We start from the raw sequence: 26,644 nt of genomic DNA on the forward strand, positions 1-26,644 counted from the left end.
TAAATAAATAAAAAAGGATTTCACCCAGCAGTTTAATCTTAACTTGCTCAATCGCCACATTATTCAATAATAGATCTAGATGAGGTTTAATTGGGTTGCGTGAGTAATCTGTCCCCAGAATGATGCTTTTAATTTTGGGGATATTTAGCAAATCATATGTATTTAGTTACCGTTTTTACATATACAGAAACCCAGCCTAAAACCCCAAACAGCAAGCAATGCAGTTTTGAAGCATGGTGGCTAGGAAAAATGCCCTAGATATGCAGGAACCTAGGAAGAAACCTAGAAAGGAACCAGGCTATGCAGGGTGGCCAGTCCTCTTCTGGCTGTGCCGGGTGGAGGCTGAGTGAGTACATGTCCATTAAGGCCAGATCGTTCTTCAAGATGTTCAAACTTCATAGATGACCAGCAGGGTCAAATAATCACAGTGGTTGTAGAGGGTGCAACAGGTAAGCACCAAAAGGAGTACATGTTAGTTGGCTTTTCATAGGTGAGCATTGAGGTTGAAACTGCAGGTGAGTGAGACAGACTTAAATTCACACCAGAGAATATCACCAGATAGGACATACTGACTCTAGCCCCCTCCGGTGCATAGATTCTGGAGACTGAGCACCAGCCTATTGCTAATTGCCCATTCTAAAACTGACTGGAGCTCTATGTTAAGGGTGTCATTTATTTGACTGTCGTAGCCGATGTGTATACTGCCGAGTCGTCACGCAGGCTTTATTCTTTGTTCTATTAGATAGGTATCTCTCAATCCATGAAAGGGCAGAGGATGTAAGTCCATAAGACCTACATTTCTCAGCAATAGGTTATGATCAATAATAGCAAAAACTACACTAAAGTCTAACAAAGTACCTCCTACAATCTTCTTAATATCTATTTATTTCAGCCAATCATGTCATTTGAGTCAGTGCTGAGCATGTTGACTGCCCTTCCTTATAAGCATGCTGAAAATCCGTTGACAATTTTTCTGTAAAAGTACATTGATCAAACACCATTTAAAAAAAAAAAAAAAAAGATTGCTAAGCACCGGTAACAGGCTGGTTTTGCCTGGCTAGAGGGCACACACCGTTTTCTAAGCTTAAATTGAAGATGTCGCTATGTATTCCGCTACCAACCTTGGGAATTTACCATCCAGGTTGTCGGTACCAGGCGGCTTATCCTTATTTCACCTCTTCCATACACTGAGGTATAACAAGAACTGGAGACTGCGTCCAATATGTTTGACTGCTGTTTTCAAGGTAATCCACTCACGTTTGCATATGCTGATTCATGGACCATTTATCCGGGTTGCATCCGGTTTATACGGACCAACACCACATGCATATTAGCACTCAGCACAGGGAGCAGTGACGACATCATCACGTCATCCAAAAACACGAGACATTGGATGAATATAAAATGTTAATATCTTCGTCTGAGAGTGATGGGAACAAAAAATCTGCCTCAGTGACAATTATTTGAATAATTCAATGGATGTTTTGTGCGCAAAGGTGCTGACTAAAGTGTCTTATTAGGAATTTTCAAATCTGACTTCTCTTTGAGGCCGTCAATGGAAATGGTCTTTCTGGGCCGGGCATCAGTTAAATATCAGTTCTGAAGCAAACTGTAGGAGCAGTAGAAACCATGCTTCTAGACCGGAACCCTGGCCACTTACCACCACACCAACTTTGTGGGACTCAAAACTACAGTGCTCGTCTTTCATTATTTGGCCCGAAATGCATGAATATGAAGGCTCAGACATTGGTCTTTCTAGGTATGGCTATTATATTATGATAACTACCTTCGATGGGTGTGGATACTGCTTTACAGCAGATTTCTGCAGCATTTGTAAAGATCTGGTCAATACATCCTTTTCTGTTCGTAAATACCCTGGTAGGTTGACTGAAAACCGGAACCAAATTGCAGACATCTTGGAAGTTTCTCTTTGAGTGGATAGCTTGATGACAACCAGTAAATATTTAGGACACCCAGAAAATATACCTCTGTTGATATCACATACATTATTGAGAATTTTACACACACAGTCCAAATACTGACTTTTAGCACTTGGTGGTATATAGCAATTTCCTATGTGAATAGGCTTTAGGTGAGGCCGATTTAAATCTGATATTACTTCCATATCATCTGACATGAGATCTCTGTTTATCATATAAATCCGTAAACATGGGCACCCTCATAGATATTATCCTGACCAACTTGCCCTCCAAATACACCTCTGCTCTTTTAAATCCAGGATCTCAGCGATCACTGCCTCATTTCCTGCATCCGCTATGGGTCCACGGTCAAACGACCACCCAACATCACTGTCAAACGCTCCCTAAAACACTTCTGCGAGCGGGCCTTTCTAATCGACCTGGCCAAGGTATCCTGGGAAAAGATTGACCTCATCCCGTCAGTCAAAGACGCCTGGTTGTTCTTTAAAAATAATTTCCTCATCTTTAAATAAGCATGCCCCTTTCAAAAATGTTAGAACTAAGAACAGATATAGCCCTTGGTTCACTCCAGACCTGACTGCCCTCGACCAGCACAAAAACATCCTGTGGCAGACTGCACTAGCATCGAATAGTCCCCGCGATATGCAACTTTTCAGGGAAGTCAGGACCCAATACACACAGTCAGTCAGGAACCGAAATTTGCAACCTGTAGAGTCCATGGAGAATAAGAGCACCTCCTCCCAGCTGCCCATTGCACTAAGGCTAGGTAACACTGTCACCACCGATAAATCCACAATAATTGAGAATTTCAATAAGTTTTTCTCCACGGCTGGCCATGCTTTCCTCCTGGCTACCCCGGCTAACGGCTCCTTACCTCCCATAGCTACTTGCCCAAGCCTCCCCAGCTTATCCTTTACCCAAATCCATATAGCAGATGTTCTGAAAGAGCTGCAAAACCTGGACCCGTACAAATTAGCTGGACTAGACAATCTGGACCCTCTCTTTCTAAAATTATCCGCTGCCATTGTTGCAACCCCTATTACCAGTCTGTTCAACCTCTCTTTCATATTGTCCGAGATCTCTAAAGATTGGAAAGCTGCCGCAGTCATCCCCCTCTTCCAAGGGGGTGACACTCTAGACCCAAACTGTTGAAGACCTATATCCATCCTGCCCAGCCTTTCTAAAGTCTTTGAAAGCCAAGTTAATAAACAGATCACTGACCATTTCGAATCCCACCGTAGCTTCTCCGCTGTGCAATCAAGTTTTCGAGCTGGACACAGGTGCACCTCAGCCACGCTCAAGGTACTAAACGATATCATAACCGCCATCGATAAAAGACAGTACTGTGCAGCCGTCTTCATCGACCTGGCCAAGGCTTTCGACTCTGTCAATCACTGTATTCTTATTGGCAGACTCAACAGCCTTGGTTTCTCAGACTGCCTTGCCTGGTTCACCAACTTCTTCTCAGACAGAGTTCAGTGTGTCAAATCGGAGGGCTTGTTGTCCGGACGTCTGGCAGTCTCTATGTGGGTACCACAGGGTTCAATTCTCGGGCCGACTCTTTTCTCTGTATAAATCAACGATGTCGCACTTGCTGCGGGTGATTCTCTGATCCACCTCTACGCATACGACACCATTCTGTATACATCTAGCCCTTCATTGGACACTGTGTTAACTAACCTCCAAACGAGCTTCAATGCCATACAACACTCCTTTTGTGGCCTCCAACTGTTCTTAAACGCTAGTAAAACCAAATGCATGCTTTTCAACCGTTCGTTGCCTGCACCCGCCCGCCCGACTAGCATCACTACTCTGGATGGTTCTGACTTAGAATATGTGGACAACTACAAATACCTAGGTGTCTGGCCAGACTGTAAACTCTTCTTCAGACTCATATTAAACATCTTCAATCCAAAATTCAATCTAGAACCGGCTTCCTATTTCGCAACAAAGCCTCCTCCACTCACGCCGCCAAACATACCCTCGTAAAACTGACTATCCTACCGATCCTCAACTTTGGCGATGTCATTTACAAAATAGCTTCCAACACTCTACTCCGCAAACTGGATGCAGTCTATCACAATGCCACCCGTTTTGTCACCAAAGCCCCTTATACCACCCACCACTGCTACCTGTATGCTCTAGTTGGCTGGCCCTCGCTACATATTCGTCGCCAGACCCACTGGCTCCGGGTCATCTATAAGTCTTTGCTAGGTATAGCTCCGCCTTATCTCAGCTCGCTGGTCACGATAACAACACCCACCCGTAGCACACACTCCAGCAGGTATATCTCACTGGTCATCCCCAAAGCCAACACACCCTTTGGCCGCCTTTCCTTCCAGTTCTCTGCTGCCACTGACTGGAATGAATTGCAAAAATTGCTGAAGCTGGAGACTTCTATTTCCCTCACTAACTTTAAACATCATCTTTCTGGGCAGCTAACCGATCGCTGCAGCTGTTCATAGCCCATCTGTAAATAGCCCACCCAATCTACCTACCTCATCCCCATAGTTTTTATTTACTTTTCTGCTCTTTTGCACATCACTTGCACATCACTATCTGATCATCTTTCACTCCAGTGTTAATTTTCTAAATTGTAATTACTTCGCTACTATGGCCTATTTATTGCCTTACATCCTCACGCCATTTGCACACAATATATAGACTTTCTTTTTTTTCCTATTGTGTTACTGTCTGTACGTTTATTTATTCCATGTGGTACTCTGTTGTTGTTTGTGTCGCACTGCTTTGCTTTATCTTGGCCAGGTTGCAGTTGTAAATGAGAACTTGTTCTCAACTAGTTTACCTGGTTAAATAAAGGTAAAATAAAAAATATGTTTATGCAGAGTCACTTTAACTATACATTCATGTACATACTACCTCAATTAGCTTGACTAACCGGTGCCCCCGCACATTGGCTACCCAGACTATCTGCATTGTGTCCCGCCACCCGCCAACCCCTCTTTTACCTTACTGATACTCTCTGTTTATCATGTATGCCTAGTCACTTTAACCATACTTACATGTACATACTACCTCAATTAGCCTGACTAACCAGTGCCTTGCTACTGTATATAGCCACTCTACTGTTATTTTTTAGTGTCTTTTTAGTGTTTTATTTCTTCTGTTGCTCACCTAATACCTTTTTTTTTACTTAAAATCGAACTGTTGGTAAGGGCCTGTAAGTAAGCATTTCACTGTATTTGGCGCACGTGACAAATTAACTTTAATTTGATCTTCTCTCAGCCTTAAAGGAATATGTTTCTGGACATATATAGCAACACCTCCGCCATTTGCGTTCCTATATTTCCTGTTTATGCTAAAACCATGTATGTCTACTACTGCATCATCAAAGGAATTATCTAAGTGTGTTTCAGAGATGGCCAGACTATGAATGTTTTCTGATGTTGGTCATTTGTCCATTTCTGGAACCTTGTTTCTCAGGCTACAATATAAGCTATTTTGGGGTCTTTTCTAGGTTGCTTGTTTATACACGATGCAGCGAGGAGTGCCGTTGTGTAGAAAGAGGTGGCTGCCTCGAAGATAGTTTTTTTTGCGAACGGCAACTAGGGCCTCCGTTGGCTCGGTGGTTTGAAATCCCGCTGTAAGTTGGTCCTCTATTGGGGCCAGAGGGCACGGTCTTCCAGCTGAAGGAGGACCAGACTCAAGGTACCCCGATTAATCGGCAGGGACGATTTAAAGTTGTCATAACAATTGGTAATCAGCATTTTTGGTCACAGATTATGGCCGAAGACATTCCACGAGGAGACTACGTGGCAGGCTTGACCACCTGTATCACGAGTGCAGCAATGAGCCAAGATAAGTTGCTCATTAGTATTTAAACTTATCTTAAAAAACAATCAATCTTCACATAATCACTAGTTAACTACACATGGTTGATGATATTACTAGTTTAACTAGCTTGTCCTGCGTTGCAAATAATCAATGCAGTGCCTGTTAATTTATCATCGAATCACAGCCTACTTCGCCAAACAGGTGATGATTTAGCAAGCACATTTGCAAAAAAAGCACTGTTGTGGCACTAATGTACCTAACCATGAACATCAATGCCTTTCATAAAGTCAATACACAGAAGTATATATTTTTTTACACCTGCATACTTAGTTAAAATAAATTCATGTTAGCAGGCAATATTAGCAAGGGAAATGGTGTCACTTCTCTTGCGTTCTGTGCAAGCAGTGTCAGGGTATATGCAGCAGTTTGGCCGCCTGGCTCGTTGCGAACTGTGTGAAGACCATTTATTCATAACCAAGACCGTAATTCATTTGCAAAGAATAAACATTTTGTTTAGTTTCCAGATTTGACCATATTAATGATCAAATTAATGATATTAATGATCAAAGGCTCATATTTCTGTGTTTTTATTATATTACAATTAAGTCTATGATTTGATATTTGATAGAGCAGTCTGACTGAGCGGTGGTGGGCAGCAGCAGGCTCGTAAGCATTCATTCAAATTAATTTCCTGTGTTTGCCAGCAGCTCTTAGCAATGCTTAAAGCACAGCGCTGTTTATAACGTCAAGCCTATCAACTCCCGAGATCAGGCTGGCAATACTATAGTGCCTATAAAAACATCCAATAGTCAAAAGTATATGAAATACAAATGGTATAGAGAGAAATATTCCTCTTACTATAACCTAAAACTTCTTAACTGGGAATATTGAAGACTGTTAAAAGGAACCACCAGCTTTCATGTGTTCTCATGTTCTGAGCAAGGAACTTAAACGTTAGATTTTTTACATGGCAAATATTGCACTTTTACTTTCTTCTCCAGCAGTGTGTTTTTGCATTATTTAAACAAAATTGAACATTTTTAATTATTTATTTGAGGCTAAATTTATTTTATTGATGTATTATCTTAAGTTCAAATAAGTGTTCATTCAGTATTGTTACAAATATATATATATATATATATATATATATATATATATATATATATATATATATATATAAAAATCGTCCCATGTAATCGGTATCGGCTTTTTTTGGTCCTCCAATAATCGGTATCGGCGTTGAAAAGTCACAATCGGTTGACCTCTAGACCAGATTGGTGGACGTGGTTAGAGGGACTGATGTTGTCGCCCTGTTGTTTGATGTTGGAGATCACTTCCCTGGAATCAGTTTCTCCCCTTAACCCTTTGACACGTACCAACAAACGGGTGGGATCATTCTACAGTAGTCCCTGCCGTGCACGCTGTGATTAGAGTGCTTATTTAGAACGTCCAATTTCGATTGATGCAACAGTCAGCGTCTGGCAACACTGTTTTTTTCACAAACATTTTGCGCTAACATAGTCCTTACAAAGTTATGCCCTGAATGTTACCAGCTTATTTTTGGATGCAATGTTCAGATATTCACAGAAGTAGCGACTGCAAAACACAATCATCCAAACCGGAAAATGTAGGCTACATTAGTCGTAGTGCTAACTGAGGAAAGATTGACATAACCTCAAGCAGTCACATTTAGGTCACTCTTTGCTGACAGAAACCACAAAATGAATTAGATAATAGCAATTACTATTTACAATTCATCACATCACAGGTGAGCTCACCATTTGATCTAAATAACTGAGTAAAACACTTTCTAAATGTCAGAAGTAATCCGACGTTGTGTAGTTTGTGTGCGCCACCACATTTAGTTTTTTCGCGTCAACCAAAGATCAGAAGAGGAGACAAGATGAGTTTGATCTGTTTTCAGTATGCATGTTGAAGGGGGTGTCTCATCTACGATCATTCACACTTCCAGAAGTTTACTCGAAAGATGAGTCAACCATTCCTTCCCTTCATTTTGATATAACATTTTTGCTTTGATAGACGTTCACGTGACACCCAGAATGCAACAATGAGAACAACAATAAAGGCAATGCAAGTGCAAGCCAGAAAATGTGCCATAGGGAAACATTTGTGCAAGGCTGTGCACATGTCTGCACACTTGATCTGTCAAAACACTGGGCAAGTGGGAGGACAGTGTGCAACACATTTCATCTGGAGGACACTTTGATCCAATAGCGGACATGCATAAAGATGGTCGCCCCCATGTACTTACCACAAATGCCTCCATTTGCTAAGTTCGCTGTGTAATAGTGCTTTTCATTAACTTGTTTTTGTATGTATCTGCATTAGCACAGTAAACGTGATCCTTATTCTAGCTACAGCGGCAATTTGGAAAAACAAAAAAGTATATTGTGCTGATTCATTGGCATATTGAACCATAGTTTAAAATCTTTGTAGGTAGTACTTAAACAATGAGGTCATATCTGAATTCCTCCATATTTATGCACCTTCGTCATTCTTTTTTTGCGTGATTAAAAACATATAAAATTACTTACATCTAAAATCTGCTTGTCCTGCAATTCATTTTACTTGTCCCGGACCCCTGAGCAGTGTAACGCCCTAACACTGATGTGTCTACGTGTCTTTCACATGCTGTGCGCGTGCATGTGAGTTTCATTCTCAGTGCCCACTGATGGGTTATGACATCTCCTCTAATGTAAATGGTGCATCCATTAACACACCCTGATCAAAGTGCCAACCTCCAGGGTGCCTTATAACTGACACTCATACACTGATATTATATGGTCATGTATTATCAACTCGATATGGAAGCCACAACTTCTAAGGCACCCTGGTGTGGGTGTGTATGTTTTTTATCTGAAGACTTGCCTGGGAGGACTGGTGGGGTTCTTATCACAGAAAGTGTTTTTGCTAATGCGATAAGAGCAGAAAGTCTCTTGCTCCTTCTCTCTCACTCTCTACTATTGAGCCAATAAATTTAATTGAAATTCAAATTCCCTCACCCTCCCTCCCTCTCACTCTGCTCTAGGGGCCTGAGGCCAGGGCGTCACCCAGAGGAGGATGACATAGTGCCTGAGCTGACCCGCCTAGTCTACCCCCGAGAGAGACCTGACTGGGATGAGACCATCAGCGCCATGGTGAGATGGAGACACACACACATTTACATACTACATAAACGTACACACAGAGACAAATACGTGCACACAAACCCATTACAACACGTGCGTGTGTGTGTGTGTATATATATATGTGTATATATATATATATATATAATCAGCTCTGGAAAAAATTAAGATCACTGCAAAATTATCAGATTCTCTGGTTTTACTATTTATTTGTATGTGTTCTGGTAAGATGAAAATGTTTGTTTTATTCTCTAAACTACTGACAACATTTCTCCCAAATATAAATATTGCCATTTAGAGCATTTATTTGCAGAAAATGACAAAATAACAAAAAAGATGCAGTGTTGTCAGACCTCGAATAATGCAAAGAAAATGAGTTCATATTCCTTTTTAAACAACACAGTACTAATGATTTAACTTAGGAAGAGTTCAGAAATCAATATTTGGTGGAATAACCCTGATTTTCAATCACAGCTGTCATGTGTCTTGGCATGCTCTCCACCAGACTTTCACATTGATGTTGGGTGACTTTATGCCACTCCTGGAGAAAGAATCACAGATTCTCCACCAAATTTCACAGTGGGGGTGAGACACTGTGGCTTGTAGGCTTCTCCAGGTCTCGCAACCACTGTGAAATTTGGTGGAGGATAGGTGATAATCTGGGGGTGCTTCAGCATGGCTGTAATCGGGTAGATTTGTCTTTGTGAAGGACGCATGAATCAAACCACGTACAAGGTTGTCCTTGAAGAATACTTGCTTTCTTCTGCTCTGACAATGTTCCCCGAACCTGAGTGAGGATTGGTTTTCCCAGCAGGACAATGCTCCATGCCACACAGCCAGGTCAATCAAGGTGTGGATGGAGGACCACCAGATCAAGACCCTGTCACGGCCAGCCCAATCTCCAGACCTGAACCCTATTGAAAAGCTCTGGAATGTGACCAAGAGGAAGATGGATGGTCACTAGCCATCAAACAAAGCTGAGCTGCTTGAATTTTTGTGCCAGGAGTGGCATATTCACCCAACATCAATGTGAAAGACTGGTGGAGAGCATACCAAGACACATGAAAGCTGTGAGGTCTGACAACACTGCACATTTTTGACCAGACCAAATAAATGCTCTAAATAACAATATTTTAATTTGCAATTTGGGAAAAATGTTGTCAGTAGTTTATAGAATGAAACAAAAATGTTCATTTTACCCAAACACAGACCTATAAATAGTAAAACAAGAGAAACTGATCATTTTGCTGTGTGTTTGGACACATCTACTCATTCAAGGGTTTTTCTTTATTTTTACTATTTTCTACATTGTAGAATAGTAGTTAAGACATCACAACTATGAAATACCACATATGGAATCATGTAGGAACCAAAAAAGTGTTAAACAAATCAAAATATATTTTAGATTCTTCAAAGTATCCACCCTTTGCCTTGATGACAACTTTGCACACTCTTGGCATTCTCTCAACCAGCTGCATGAGACATTATTTTCCAAGAGTCTTGAAGGAGTTCCTGCATATGCTGAGCACTTGTTGGCTGCTCTTCCTTCACTCTGCGGACCAACTCATCCCAAACCATCTCAATTGGGTTGAGTTGGGGTGATTGTGGAGGCCAGGTCATCTGATGCAGAACTCCATCACTCTCCTCCTTGGTCAAATAGCCCTTACACAGTCTGGAGGTGTGTTTGGGGTCATTTTTCTGTTGAAAAACAAATGATAGGCCCAATAAGGGCAAAACAGATGGGATGGTGTTTTGCTGCAGAATGCTGGGTTAGCCATGCTGGTTAACTGCGCCTTGAATTCTAAATAAATCACTGACAGTGTCATCAGCAAAGCACCATCACACCACCTCCTCCATGCTTCACAGTGGGAACCACACATGTGGAGATAATCCGTTCACCTACTCTGCGTCTCACAAAGACATGGCGGTTGGAACCAAAATTCTCAAATTTGGACTCATCAGACCAAAGAAAATGTTTCTGTTGTTCTAATGTCCATTGCTTGTGTTTCTTGCCTCAAGCTACTTTGAAGAATCTCATATATACAATACATTTTGATTTGTTTAATGGTTTTTTGGTTACTACATAATTACATATATGATATTTCATAGTTTTGATGTCTTCACTATTATTTTATAATGTGGAATATGGCAACAAAAAAATAAAAAACTTGAATGAGTAGGTGTGTCCAAACTTTTACTGTACTGTGTGTGTGTATATATATGTGTATATATGTATGTGTATATATATATGTGTATATATATATATATATATATATATATATATATATATATATATATATATATATATATATATATATATATATATATATATATATACAGTACAGTCAAAAGTTTGGACACAATGTAACTCCAAGTCAATCACACTTCTGTGAAATCAAACTGTCCACTTAGGAAGCAACACTGATTGACAATACATTTCACATGCTTTTGAGCAAATGGAATAGATAACAGGTGGATAGGCAATTAGCAAGACACCCCCAATAAAGGAGTGGTTCTGCAGGTGGTGACCACAGACTACTTCTCAGTTCCTATGCTTCCTGGCTGATGTTTTGGTCACTTTTGAATGCTGGCGGTGCTTTCACTCTAGTGGTAGCATGAGACGGAGTCTACAACCCACACAAGTGGCTCAGGTAGTGCAGCTCATCCAGGATGGCACATCAATGCGAGCTGTGGCAAGAAGGTTTGCTGTGTCTGTCAGCGTAGTGTCCAGAGCATGAAGGCGCTACCAGTAGATAGGCCAGTACATCAGGAGACGTGGAGGAGGCCGTAGGAGGTCAACAACCCAGCAGCAGGACCGCTACCTCCGCCTTTGTGCAAGGAGGAGCACTGCCAGAGCCCTGCAAAATGACCTCCAGCAGGCCACAAATGTGCATGTGTCTGCTCAAACGCTCAGAAACAGACTCCATGAGGGTGGTATGAGGGCCCGATGTCCACAGGTGGGAGTTGTGCTTACAGCCCAACACCGTGCAGGACGTTTGGCATTTGCCAGAGAACACCAAGATTGGCAAATTCGCCACTGGCGCCCTGTGCTCTTCACAGATGAAAGCAGGTTCACACTGAGCACGTGACAGATGTGACAGAGTCTGGAGACACCGTGGAGAACGTTCTGCTGCCTGCAACATCCTCTAGCATGACCGGTTTGGCGGTGGGTCAGTCATGGTGTGGGGTGGCATTTCTTTGGGGGGCCGCACAGCCCTCCATGTGCTCGCCAGAGGTAGCCTGACTGCCATTAGGTACCGAGATGAGATCCTCAGACCCCTTGTGAGACCATATGCTGGTGCGGTTGGCCCTGGGTTCCTCCTAATGCAAGACAATGCTAGACCTCATGTGGCTGGAGTGTGTCAGCAGTTCCTGCAAGAGGAAGGCATTGATGCTATGGACTGGCCCGCCCGTTCCCCAGACATTAATCCAATTGAGCACATCTGGGACATCATGTCTCGCTCCATCCCTCACCACAGACTGTCCAGGAGTTGGCGGATGCTTTAGTCCAGGTCTGGGAGGAGATCCCTCAGGAGACCATCCGCCACCTCATCAGGAGCATGCCCAGGCATTGTAGGGAGGTCATACAGGCACGTGGAGGCCACACACACACTACTGAGCCTCATTTTGACTTGTTTTAAGGACATTACATCAAAGTTGGATCAGCCTGTAGTGTGGTTTTCCACTTTAATTTTGAGTGTGACTCCAAATCCAGACCTCCATGGGTTGATAAATTTGATTTCCATTTATAATTTTCATGTGATTTTGTTGTCAGCACATTCAACTATGTAAAGAAAAAAGTATTTAATAAGAATATTTCATTCATTCAGATCTAGGATATGTTATTTTAGTGTTCTCTTTATTTTTTTGAGCAGTAATATATATATATATGCACACAGTGCTTTTGGAAAGTATTCAGACCCCTTGTCTTTTTCCCCATTTCCTTACTTAACAGCCTTGTTCAAAAATGTATTACATCCCCCCTCTCAATCTACACACAATAACCCATAATGACAAAGCAAAAAAGGGTTTTTAGAAATTTTTGCAAAGTTATATAAAAAAAAAGCTGAAATATTACATTTACATAAGTATTCAGACCCTTTACTCAGTACTTTGTTGAAGCACCTTTAGCAGTGATTGGGTATGACGCTACAAGCTTGGCACACCTGTAATTGGGGAGTTTCTCCCGTTCTTCTCTGCAGATCATCTCAAACTCTGTCAGGTTGGATGGGGAGCATTGCTGCACATCTATTTTCAGGTCTCTCCTGAGATGTTTGATTGGGATCAAGTCCGGGCTCTGGCTGGGCCACTCAAGGACATTCAGAGACTTGTCCCGAAGACACTCCTGCGTTGTGTTGGCTGTATGCTTAAGGTCGTTGACCTGTTGGAAGGTGAACCTTTCATCTTTCCCTTGATTCTGACTAGGGATGAAACAGTTAACGTTTTCACGATAAACCACATCAAAATTCCTGACGGTTTGTATTACCGTTTCAATTTGTAATTATTAAAACCGTGTTTGATTACCGCGGTTTGAAAAACTCACGGTAAATACTGTCCAGTATCAACCAAAGTTAGCAACAGTCTGACGGAGACGCAGCATGGGTTTTGTTTTGTGTGAAAACACTTCTAAGAGGACCAAATCTGAAGTGTGGTCATATTTTGGGTTTTACAAGAGTGCTGAGAGAAACTTAATCAAAGATGGTCACCCTGTTTACAGAACATGCACAAAAAACGCTACGAAAGGGGACATCACTTGAGTCGTCTTCGTGACCACCACTTTATAGCGAGTGCAAGGTAAGTTAACTTTTAGCTCAATGCATGATGCGGGGACTTCGGAATGGGGGGAAATGTAATGGTTTGTCTGTCTAACTTGCTAATAGCTTGTCAATGATGTGAACTGAAGCTTGCAGTGTTACCTACTCTTGTAAAAACACTACACATTGTTCTGCTGCTGTATGCGTTGTGTGTCTGCAGACTCTATTCGCCCATTGATAGGCTGGACAATAGAACAAGTCAAATTCACCCAAGGCTGAAAAACAGCAAAATACCATTGGCTAAGCTTGAACACTAGCGCAATCCCGTAACAAATGAATGGAATCAAACGTTCGCAGAGCGTTCCATTTCGTCTAAATGGCACAAAAAAATGTATCCCTTTTTTTACCACTACAATCTGTTCGTCGGACGAAGCTGGCGAAAAAATCCCAACTTGTGTAGAAAGTTACATCCACACCTTGATGGTGTCAACTGTGCTTATGTCTGCGTAATGAGAAAGTACGGAAAACATGAAACTTCTGACTATTTCTGGTCTAGTGATCAATGACAAAAGAGCTTGCTGCCCAGACTTACATAATTACAAAGAGGAGATTCTCCTGATTTTTAAAATTATGCCCGACTTGAATATACACATTGTGAAATATTTTGCGAAATAGACCGGCATGCCTACCCATAGGAAACAATGGGGTGAGCTCAGCGTTCAAAGGGCAAAAAGTATTTTGGTCCAATCATTTGATGACAACCAAAATCGCTGCCCAGACTTACATAATTATAAAGAGTATATTATAATGATTAAAATGCCGTCCGACTTGAAAAAATCTAAACATACATATTGGAGATATTTGACGAAATAGACAGACATGCCTATATTCCCCCATAGGAAACAATGGGACGGCCTCAGAGTTCCATGAGTAATTTTTGTTGTTTACATTTGAACTATAAACAACATGAGCAGGTCTCATTGCCAACAATAACGAAGCGGGCATTGCAACGTAGAACAATAAGCTGGCAATAGAACTTTCAGAAGGCGAGTTGGTGTCATTGTGCTCAATAGAACTAATAGGAGCTGATAGGTTGAAAAATGCACTAAATTAAGGCCTATTTTGTTCCCCGCGATTACTTCAAAACGACGGCTAGCAGCTGGGGAATATGGTCATATTTTGAAACTGGGCAGATGCAATGAACTAGTTTTTATCAGAAAAAAAGTGTTCTTAAAAATGTCATGTATCCAGCCTACCATTGCACACGATAACATGTTATGTAGTTTAGTCACTCAACCAACATATTTTGTTCATTTAAAATCCGGCAGTCAACTTGCTTGTAAAAGTGTTCTAACCGGAGAAACACTATAGACTCCTATACATTTATGTCAATTGTTGGGCTCATTGCAATTACTATCACTGTCTTATTATGACTCATTTGTATTTATGTAAATTGTGCATGGGGTCATTGCATATAATCAAATGCAACACAGAATATAGACTGTGAGTGAGTGAGTGAATGATGATAATATTTTTTTATGTAACACCACCAATTTGCTATTCCCTTGTTTACAGAGTGGGTGTGCAGCAGGCAAACCCAGTGATGCTATTGGTCCCTCATCTACAGTTGTGACAGACACTCGAGCAAGCATTTAAAAAGACAGGCTGCTTATGCACCCACATCAAAAAAAGCTCAAGACCTCATGGCAGCCCTTTCATATAACATTGCAAAGGACATGATGCCATTTCAAATTGTTGAGAGTCCTGGCTTTCTGAGGCTGATGAAGGTTGCCATGCCTCACTACAAAGTGCCATCACAAATATTATTTTCCAAGACTGAAATCCCAAACCTGTACAACCAGGTTAAAGCTTATGTTGGAAAAAGTTTGGTTCAAGGTACATGGTTTGCTGCAACTACTGACCTCTGGACCAGTGAAAGTGGGGGTGGTCAACCCTACATCAGCTTCACTATCCATTACCTCATCCCAGACTGGCAACTGGAATCAAACTGCCTGGAAACTGTTCTTCCCAGAAGATCACTCGGCTCACAACATCAGAGAGTTTGAGAATATGCTGGAAGAGTGGGGGATCAACGAGAAAGACCTGGTCTGCATAACCACAGACAACGCAACCAACACGATCAAGGCTTTTGAAAAGTTCCCAGATCTGTGGCTTGGGTGCTTTGGCCATAATTTGAACCTGGCCATCTCAAAGGCTCTGATAATTCAGAGAGTTGACACAGCAGTCAAGGTCTGCCGTCATCTGGTCCAAGGCTTCTCACGGAGCTGGACTGAGTGAACTGAGAGAAAAGCAAGCTGCCCTCAACATGCCACAGAAGGCTCTGATCCATGATGTTGTGACCCAATGGGGATCGACACAAGATCCTTGAGAGTTTCCTTAGCCAACAGCAGCCAGTCTGTGTGACACTGGCTGGAGAAAGAGGATCATGGCATCTGATGCCGACATAAGTGTCATGGAGCAACTGTGCCAGCTCCTTGTACCTCTAAGCAAGTTTACAGATGTACTTGCCTCAGAGACACAAGTGACACTGTCAGCCATCAAGCCTGTCCTGGAACACAACACCCGTGATGTTCAGGTGGAAAAGGATACAGAGCCATCCCTGACCAAGGGGATGAAAAGGGTAATGAGAGAAGACCTTATCAACAGATACACAGAGAAGGCAAAGAGTCATGCACATGGCTTGTTTCATTGACCCCTGCTTTAAAAGGAGCTTTTTAGATGAGCTCAAGGCTGCAAAAGTTGACACTGACACCTGTGTCTAGGAGGCCTGGAAGTTGGTAGCTGCACAAGTCAGGGAAGAACCACAAAGCACCACCACAGTGGCATCGGAGGGGAAGGCCTGGCTGGGTTGCTAAGAAGATGACCTCAACAAGGCAGCAGAGAAGTGAAGAGCGTCAGATTCCGACCACCCCAGAAGACAGAGTAAAATAATAGATCAAGGTCTACTTGTCTCTGCCACCCATTCCAGCAGAAGAGGATTCACAGGTGTGGTGGAGGGGCCATGCATCAGAGCTGCCTCACCTTGCCAGGTTTGCCAGGAAGCTTTTGTGCATCCCAGCAACCAACATGCCTTTTGGAGAGAGTTTTACATTTTAATCTCAAGTGAACAGAGATGCATACATACAGGATGTTAGGCCAGCAGCACCTTATTTCTTTATGAAGGAGAGAACGGACATACAATCAGTGCTGTTCATTTGATTTGTTTACATATGGTTGTATTGTTCTTACATGCACATTGCTTTACTTGTGTTGCTTTTATATGCGAATTTGATTTGCTTACTTAAGGTTGTGTTCATTAAAACCTGCACTAGGGAAACTTTTACCTCATGGCCACATGGTGCCATCTTTAATGTTAATGTTATTATTTTAATGTTTATGCAGACAAAAAGTGCATAGTGCTGCTAATTATATTAGTCGTTTGTTGGTTTTCAATATAAAACTTGGTGAAATGATTTCAGTGTGTGTATCAGTACTTTTTGAAAATTTCCAGCACATTTGAACAATACCACGATAATACTTATAACCGTGATAATTTTGGTCACTATAATCGTGATATAAAATGTTCATACTGTTTCTTCTCTAATCCTGACTAGTCTCCCAGTCTCTGCCGCTGAAAAACATCCCCACAGCATGATGCTTCCACCACCATGCTTCACCGTAGGGATGGTGCCAGGTTTCTCCCAGATGTGATGCTTGACCAAAGAGTGCAACTTGGTTTCATCAGACCCAGAGAATCTTGTTTCTCATGGTCTGAGAGTCCTTTAGGTGCCTTTTTGGCAAACTCCAAGCGGGCTGTCACGTGCCTTTTACTGAGGAGTGGCTTCCGTCTGGCCACTCTACCTTAAAGGCCTGATTGGTGGAGTGCTGCAGAGATGGTTGTCCTTCTGGAAGATTCTCCCATCTCCACAGAGGAACTCTGGCACTCCTTCATAGTGACCATCGGGTTCTTGGTCACCTGCCTGACCAAGGCCCTTCTCCCCGATTGCTCAGTTTGGCCCGGCGGTGTCTTGGTGGTTCCAGACTTCTTCCATTTAAGAAGGATGGAGGCTACTGTGTTCTTGGGGACCTTCAATGCTGCATACATTTTTTTGGTGTCCTTCCCCAGATCTTTACCTTGACACAATCTTGTCTCGGAGCTCTCGGACAATTCCTTTGACCTCATGGTTTGGTTTTTGCTCTGACGTGCACTGTCAACCGTGGGATTTTAAATAGACAGGTGTGTGCCTTTCCAAATCATGTCCAATAATTGACATTTTGAAAATAAAAGAGACGTTTCGACAGCCAAGCTGTCTTCATCAGGGTTTAATAATAATAAATAATAATTATACCCTGATGAAGACAGCTTGGCTGTTGAAACGTTGGTAATTAAATTATTGCATCTGAGCTCCTAGAGTGTGCGGGCTCTCTTTTATTTTCAAGTTTTCTAAGTGGACAAGTGGACTCCAATAAAGTTGTAGAAACATCTCAAGGATGATCAATGGAAACAGGATGCACCTGAGCTCAATTTCGAGTCTCATAGCAAAGGGTCTGAATACTTATGTAAATACGTTTTTTTAAATATATACATTTGCAGAAAATGGTAAAATACTGTTAACGCGTTGTCATTATGGGGTGTTGTGTGTAGATTGAGGAGGAAAAATATTGATTTAATAAATTTTAAAATAAGGCTGTAACGTAAGACGATGTGGAAAAGGTAAAGGGGTCTGAATACTTTTGATTGCACTGTATGCACATACAGTATATAGCTTCCATGACACACACACACAACGCATCAATACATCCTAGCTTAGAGCGATCCCAACAATATCAACGCTAATCAAACATTAACCTCTTAAATAACAAGGCTCCCCCTTTTTTTGGTGTATCAACTATAACAATCAGACATCAGTGAGTTCAACAATGAACAAGAACCTGAAAGACAAACAAAACCAGAAAAATGAGTTATGACAGCATAAAAGAACGTGACACTGACACTTATTCAGAAAATAATGTGTTATAATATTGGACCGTAGACAAGCTCTTCTTATTTAGTCATTTCAAAGGCTTGTTTACTCTGGAAAGTCTTATCTCAGTCTCCTTAAATTAACTGTCTTAACTGTTAGGGAAATGTCATTATATGAAACTGAAATGCTGGAACAACATCCAGTCTTGGCTCCCATTCATGAAATTATGATTTTGTCTTTCTTGTACATCATGTAAAGTAACTTTAAATGTAGTGGGGATGTATCAGCACTTAATATCATGTACATTAATTATATATGTTGGCTAAACTTAAGAAGAATTGTAATGAAGACATTGTATTGTTTAAACCAACCACTTAAATCAGATTTATTCAATATTAATCAAATTATTATTATATTAATAAATTAATGTAATCCTTGTCATATTTAAGCACTCCATTTTTTTGTGTAATTATCTCAATGTATAATATACCAAAGTCTCCATTAATCATATGGTACCTAAACTCATTCAGTTATTTCAACACCATCCAAGCCCAGCTTCTTTTTTTCTCTCCAGCTGAGCTGCATTCAGCAGCATCAGTGGTGCTATCTGAAATGGGGCTGTCTCCATGGTAACATGACATGGCCCCCACCACTCGCACTTTGGAACCACAAAAATTTGATACAGTGGAGAAGACACACTGGGTCCCTAATGGCGCCCTTTTCCCTATATAGTGCTCTACTTTTGACGAACCCTATGGGCCCTGGTCAAAAGAAGTACACTACAAAGAGAATGGGGTGAACTTTCATCTCGTTCCAGCTAATTAATATTGATCACTTTTGAAACATTAAAGGCGTGGCATGTCTGCTGTTTGTTAGATGTTTTATTATGTTATTATGAAGGGAGCAGCTTTTAAAAGGGGCCTAGATGTTTGAATAAATTACACGCAATAAATCTCTCTTGTGGGTTGGGGACATTGTCTTGATTTATTGTATTCCTTATTATTTTTCAATTTCTTTTTTTTCTTTCTCTACATTGCTGGTAAGTGCCCATAAGTAAGCATTTCACTGTTGGTCTACAACTGTTGTTTACAAAAGCATGTGACAAATCAAATTTGATTTGATAAAAAAATGCTAAGCTAGTTAGCGTTAGCTGTTACAATGTGCCCAAATGGCAGGAGCCGACATGCGTGGCAGGCAGTGGTGTGCTGCAATTCAGAGGATGAATTGATAAATAAGTCTGCCAAGCTCTCGACGTGCCACAACGATTGACTGAGGGCACATTGTTAACAGAACATTGGTTTGGTCTTATTGCAAAAGAGAATGTGTTTTCAGTGGTTAAATGAAAGTACAATTTATAAAAAATAGACCTACATGAATAAATATACATGCTGCAAGTTATTGACTAAGTCATTTACCAGTAGTTAGTCAATAAATATATGTGGATAATGCCTAAATGCAATACATAAGCAGAATCCTTCCCATTCATCGTCACTTAATTCGACATAGGTGACTGCATAATATCCAACAACCCAGGTGAAATTTGGCAACACCTGCACTGTATTCCTTTATTTAGCAAGTCTTGATGAGCCCTCGCCTTCTTCAAGACACAGTTGAATATTTTATAGGTACAGCTGAATCTCTGAGAATGTATTAGCTAGACTTGATAAGCCTCTCCCCTTGGGGAAGCACTGAAGAGGTTGCTACCAGGATTTGTCTGCTCCGAGTAGTTCTTAATAGCCTGCTTGTCACTCTGTTTTTGCTTAAGCAGAATCCTTTTCGATGCCAAACAGCAATAACATTGGAGTCGGCTAAAGCAGAAAGAATAGAAAGAGACTGGCACACAGGCTAAGCGATTCTACATTCCCGTTCACAGCTACTGCAGGCCTGACATGATGCTATCTGTACACCGGCCCACCTGGCTCCTGTCTCTGACCTCATTGCCAATCATGCTTATCTGCTTATCGCCTTCCCGGTTTTTGTCTGCAACCAGCTAGAAAGAGACCAAACTTTCTCTTCTCTCTCAATGGGCTTTATTGGCTTGGGGAACATATGTTTACATTGCCACAGCAAGTAAAATAGATAAACAAAAGTTAAATAAAAAATGAACAGTAAACGGTACACAAAATAATAATGTCATTATGTCTTTATACAGTGTTGTAATGATTTGCAAATAGTTCAACTACAAAAGGAAAAATAAATAAATATGGGTTGTATTTACAATGGGGTTTGTTCTTCACTGATTGCCCTTGTGGCAACAGGTCACAAATCTTGCTGCTGTGATTGCACACTGATATTTCACCCAGTAGATATGGGAGTTTATCAAAATTGGATTTGGTTTTTAATTCTTTGTGGGTCTTTGTAATCTGAGGGAAATATGTGTCTCTAATGTGGTGATACATCGGGCAGGAGGTTAGGAAGTGCAGCTCAGTTTCCACCTTGTTTTGTGGGCAGTGTGCACATAGCCTGTCTTCTCTTTAGAGCCATGTCTGCCAGCGGCAGCCTTTCTCAGTGGCAAGGCCATGTTCACTAAGTCTGTATATTGTCAAAGCTTTCCTTAATTTTTGGACTGTGTCAGTGGTCAGGTATTCTGCCACTGTATACTCTCTGTTTGGGGCCAAATAGCATTCTAGTTTGCTCCTGTTTTTTTGTTAATTCTTTCCAATGTGTCAAGTTATCTTTTTGTTTTCTCATGATTTGGTTTGGTCTAATTGTGTTGCTATCCTGGGGCTCTGTGGGGTCTGTTTGTGTTTGTGAACACAGCCCCAGGACCAGCTTGCTTAGGAGACTCTTCTCCAGATTAATCTCTCTGTAGGTGATGGCTTTGTTATTGAAGGTTTGGGAATCGCTTACTTTTAGGTGGTTGTAGAATTGAATGGCTCTTTGCTGGATTTTGTGCTCTAGGGCTAGATTTGAATTTGTATTTGTGGTCCTGGCAACTGGACCTTTTTGGAACACCATTATTTACTGTCAGGGCCCAGGTCTGACAGAATCTGTGCAGAAGATCTAGGTGCTGCTGTAGTCCCTCCTTGGTTGGGGACAGAAGCACCAGATCATCAGCCAACATTGGACATTTAACTTCAGATTCTAGTAGGTTGATGCCAGGTGCTTCAGACTGTTCTAGTGCTCTTGCCAATGTGTTGACACAGTTGAAGTCAGAAGTTTACATACACATTAGCCAAATACATTGAAACTCAGTTTTTCACAATTCCTGACATTTAATCCTAGTAAAAATGTCTTCGGGACCTATGCTAACTCACATGTCTTAGGTCAGTTAGGATCCCCACTTTAAGAATCTTTTATTTCTTTCGTCACATTCCCAGTGGGTCAGAAGTTTACATACACTCAATTAGTATTTGTTAGGATTGCCGTTAAATTGTTTAACTTGGGTCAAACATTTTGGGTAGCCTTCCACAAGCTTCCCACAATAAGTTGGGTGAATTTTGGCCCATTCCTCCTGACAGAGCTGATGTAACTGAGTCAGGTTTGTAGGCTTCCTTGCTCGCACACGCTTTTTCAGTTCTGCCCACAAATTTTCTATAGGATTGAGGTCAGGGCTTTGTGATGGCCACTCCAATACCTTGACTGTGTTGTCCTTGAGCCATTATGCCACAACTTTGGAAGTATGCTTGGGGTCATTGTCCATTTGGAAGACCCATTTGTGACCAAGCTTGAACTTCCTGACTGATGTCTTGAGATGTTGCTTCAATATATCCACATATTTTCCTCCTGATGCCATCTATTTTGTGAAGTGCACCAGTCTCTCCTGCAGCAAAGCACCCCCACAACATGATGCTGCCACCCCCGTGCTTCACGGTTGGGATGGTGTTCTTCGGCTTGCAAGCCTCCCCCTTTTTCCTCCAAACATAACGATGGTCAGTATGGCCAAACAGTTCTATTTTTGTTTCATCAGACCAGAGGACATGTCTCCAAAAAGTACGATCTTTATCCCAATGTGCATTTGCAAACCGTAGTCTGACTTTTTTTATAGCGGTTTTGGAGCAGTGGCTTCTTCCTTGCTGAGCAGCCTTTCAGGTTATGTCGATATAGGACTCGTTTTACTGAGGATATAGATACTTTTGTAACTGTTTCCTCCAGCATCTTCACATGGTCCTTTGCTGTTGTTGTGGGATTGATTTGCACTTTTTGCACCAAAGTACGTTCATCTCTAGGAGACAGAACGCATCTCCTTCCTGAGCGGTATGACGTCTGCGTGGTCCCATGGTGTTTATACTTGCGTACTATTGTTTGTACAGATGAACGTGGTACCTTCAGGCATTTGGAAATTGCTCCCAAGGATGAACCGGACCTGTGGAGGTCTACACTTTTTTTCCCTGAGGTCTTGGCTGATTTCTTTTGATTTTCTCATGATGTCAAGCAAAGAGGCACTGAGTTTGAAGGTAGGCCTTGAAATACATCCACAGGTACACCTCCAATTGACTAAAATGATGTCAATTAGCCTATCAGAAGCTTCTAAAGCCATGACACAATCTTCTGGAATATTCCAAGCTGTTTAAAGGCACAGTCAACTTAGTGTATGTAAATGTCTGACCCACTGGAGTTGTGATGCAGTGAATTATAAGTGAAATAATCTGTAAAAAATTGTTGAAAAATGACTTGTCATGCACAAACTATGCCAAAACGAGAGTTTGTTAACAAGAAATTTGTGGAGTGGTTGAAAAACGGGTTTTAATGACTCCAACCTAAGTGTATGTATACTTCGATTTCAACTGTATATATGTTGAAGAGGGTGGGGCTTAAGTTACATCTCTGTCTCAGCCCACGGCCCTGTGGAAATAAATGTTTTTTGCCCATTTTAACCGCACACTATGTGTACATGGATTTTATAATGTCGTATGTTTTCCCCCCAACACCACTTCAAGAATTTGTATAGCAGACCCTTGTGCCAAATTTAGTCAAAAGCTTTTTTGAAATCATCAAAGCATGAGATGACTTTGCCTTTGTTTGTCACTCGTGAGGCATCATGTTTTTGCTGTTAGTTCTACTGCCAAAAAGATTGGAGAAGTGGTTAACTCTCACATTTCTGATTTGGATAGATAACTCTTGGTGTTTGTTTAGTGTGTTCCAATTTTCCCGGAAATTGTTAGATTCTATGGATTCGCAATTACGTTGAGCTAATTTCTTACGTGATGTTCCTTTTTTTCTGTAGTGTATTTCTTTATTGTTTTAGTGATTCACCCTTTATTTTATTTGAATGTATTTGTTATTTTTTTATTTAACTAGGCAAGTTACAGTGGGTTAACTGTCTTTTTCAGGGGCAGAACGACTGATTTTTACCTTATCAGTTCGGGGATTCTATCTAGCAACCTTTCGGTGACTGGCCCAGCACTCTAACCACTAGCCTACCTGAAGGTGTTGATGCAGGTTTTCTAGGTCTTTATGATTTTGTTTGGATAGATTTAAGAAAAAATAAATAAATAATAATAATTATTAGGTTTTTGCATTCTCCATCAAACCATTTGTCATTGTTTTTCATCTTCTTGTCCGCTTGACATTTTTAGATTTGATAGGGGAGCCGAAAGGTCAAATATACTGTTTAGGCTTTCTACTGCAAGGTTAACACCTTCACTATTACAGTGAAATGTTTTGTCCAGGAAGTTGTCTTAAAGGGATTGAATGTTTTGTTGCCTAATTGTTTTTTTTTGTAGGTTTCTACACTACTATCCTTCCATCTATAGCATGTCTTAATATTGTGCAGTTCTTTTGGCTTTGATGACTCATGATTAAGTATTGCTCTGTTCAGGTAGACAGATTTTGCTGTGATCTGATAGGGGTGTCAGTGGTCTGATTGTGAACTCGCTGAGAGACTCTGGGTTGAGGTCAGTGATAAAGTAGTCTACAGTACTACTGCCAAGGGTTAAGCTGTAGTTGTACCTACCATAGGAGTCCCCTTGAAGCCTACCATTGACTATGTGCAGACCCAGTGTGCGACAGAGCTGCGACCCATTTTTGGTGGTTGTTTTGTCATAGTTGTGTCCTGGGGGGCATATTTGGGAGGGAATACTGTCACCTCCAGGTAGGTGTTTGTCCCCATATGTGCTGAGAGTGTCAGGTTCCTGTCCAGTTCTGGCATTTAGGTTGCCACAGACTAATACGTCCCAGGGCCTGGAAATGGTTGATCTCCCCTTCTAGGATGGAGAAGCTGTCATTGTTAAAGTGGGGGGATACAGGTAGCACACATGAGGACATTTTTCTCTGTTGAGATAATTTCCTTCTTAATTCTATACAGATTTAAAATGTTCCTTTTTTGACTAATGTAATAGTGAATTGGGTCTCTTCCCTGTTTCACACCTGGTAGTTTGGTGGATGGGACTACCAGCTCTCTGTAACCTAGAGAGCAACCAGTGGTCTCTATACCATGTTTCTTGTAGGATGACAATGTCTGTATTTCCCATTTCTTTTAAGTCTGGGTTCCTGCTCTTTAGGTCTCTCTCTCTCTGTTAGCTTGGTGTTTCTGTTTTCCCTTGTTGACTTTAGCCACACAGGATGACTTGCTGTAATGTTGTCAAGTGCGTTTTAATCTCACTTGGTCACAGATTAGACTCTGTCAGGGGTCAGACTTTACCATGTTGGGTCAAACGTAGCTAGTAGGGGCCTGGAGTGGTCTTGCCTTTGGTAGGTTTGAATCCAACCGACTGCCCTTCTAATACACTCTCCTAACTTTTCTCCCACTCTTTCACTGTCTCTATCCAATTAACATGAAAAATACAAAAATATTAAGTAGCTACTTTGACAACAGTCACTACATCCTGGAATTGTTTCTTTGAACAAATTTGTTTTGGTTTGCACTGTCCCTAGGTTTCTCTCGCATGCAGGTCAACTCATATGGAGTTGTTTGTCAGAGGTGAAGTCACAGGTCATGTATTGACGAGTGTGTCTGTTTCCTTTCCAACATGCAGGCGCGGAGTGCCGAGGTCCCCGAGCTGAGCGCCGAGCCCCTCTTGCGCTCCTGCAGCAGCACGGCCAGCATGAAGGTCAAGAACGTCAAGAAGTGAGTGGACCATCTGACCGAGTAGACTTACCCTGCTATGGGCCTTCTGATACCGCCTTAACTCCTCACATCTGCTACACATCTCTCTCTATCGATCATCCTTTTTCTCTCCATTTTGTTCTCTCTCTTTCGGCTCGCACCCTGTTCTCTCTTGCAACCTTTTTCTCTCTTCAGCTATCACTCTACATCTCTTTCTGTCTCTTCCTCACTCTTGTTATCTGTGTCCCTCACACATGTCCCTTTCTCAGTCTCTCTCTCCCGCTCTCCTTCAATTTTGCCCTTTCTACTGGATTTTATCTATTTTTGCCCTCTTTCTCCTCCCCTCTCTTGTACTCTGTTTTCTTCTTCTCCACCCTCCCTCTTCATTTACTCTCTTCATTATCTATCAGACCCCTAGGCCTAAGGCCTTCATCCTAACCACAGTCCGTCTCTGTATTTCAGACTGTCCTTCACCAAAGGCCACTTCCCCATGCTGGCTGAGTGCGCCCACTTCCACTACGAGAATGTGGACTTTGGCACAATCCAGGTAATCAGACACTTAGCAGAGCACTGTGGTGCTGCTATGTTTTCCTAAAATGTTGGACCGTCTGGTGTGCTGTGGTGGTAGATAAGGTTCCAACCTTGGTTGTGATACAATATATTGATATTGCAATGAAAACGGTGGTGTTGTTTCGAGTGTATATCCCAGTCTTAGTCTTTTCTGATGACACAGTTCATGAAGACAGTGGTCATTTGACTCCACCTCTTTGTTTAATCTGGTGTATGCTAGAGGTCGACCGATTCTGACTTTTCAACACCAAGACCGATTTATTGGGGGACCAAAAAAAGCATATACCGATTAATCGGCCAATTTTTATTTATATATATATATTATATATTTGTAATAATGACAATTACAACAACACTGAATGAACCCTTTTATTGTAACTTAATATAATCTATTTAGTCTCAAATAAATAATGATACATGCTCAATTTGTTGTAAATAATGCAAAAACGCAGTGTTGGAGACGAAAGTAAAAGTGCAATATGTGACA

At 41.4% G+C, this 26,644-nt stretch overlaps 1 protein-coding gene across 1 annotated transcript in view; it reads left to right on the forward strand.

The window, feature by feature from the left end:
* The window catches only part of LOC110533528 (rho GTPase-activating protein 32), a 224,981-nt gene that overhangs the window by 102,598 nt on the left and 95,739 nt on the right, over positions 1–26,644 (forward strand). Inside the window, exons 3-5 of the mRNA XM_021617826.3 lie at positions 8,785–8,893; positions 25,517–25,608; positions 26,050–26,134. Of these exons, the coding sequence (XP_021473501.3) occupies positions 8,785–8,893; positions 25,517–25,608; positions 26,050–26,134 (286 nt within the window). The remainder of the gene's footprint in view (positions 1–8,784; positions 8,894–25,516; positions 25,609–26,049; positions 26,135–26,644) is intronic.

Source organism: Oncorhynchus mykiss, chromosome 10 (assembly GCF_057628025.1).
Source record: "Oncorhynchus mykiss isolate SJ-2025 chromosome 10, ASM5762802v1, whole genome shotgun sequence".
NCBI classification, from domain to species: domain Eukaryota; kingdom Metazoa; phylum Chordata; class Actinopteri; order Salmoniformes; family Salmonidae; genus Oncorhynchus; species Oncorhynchus mykiss.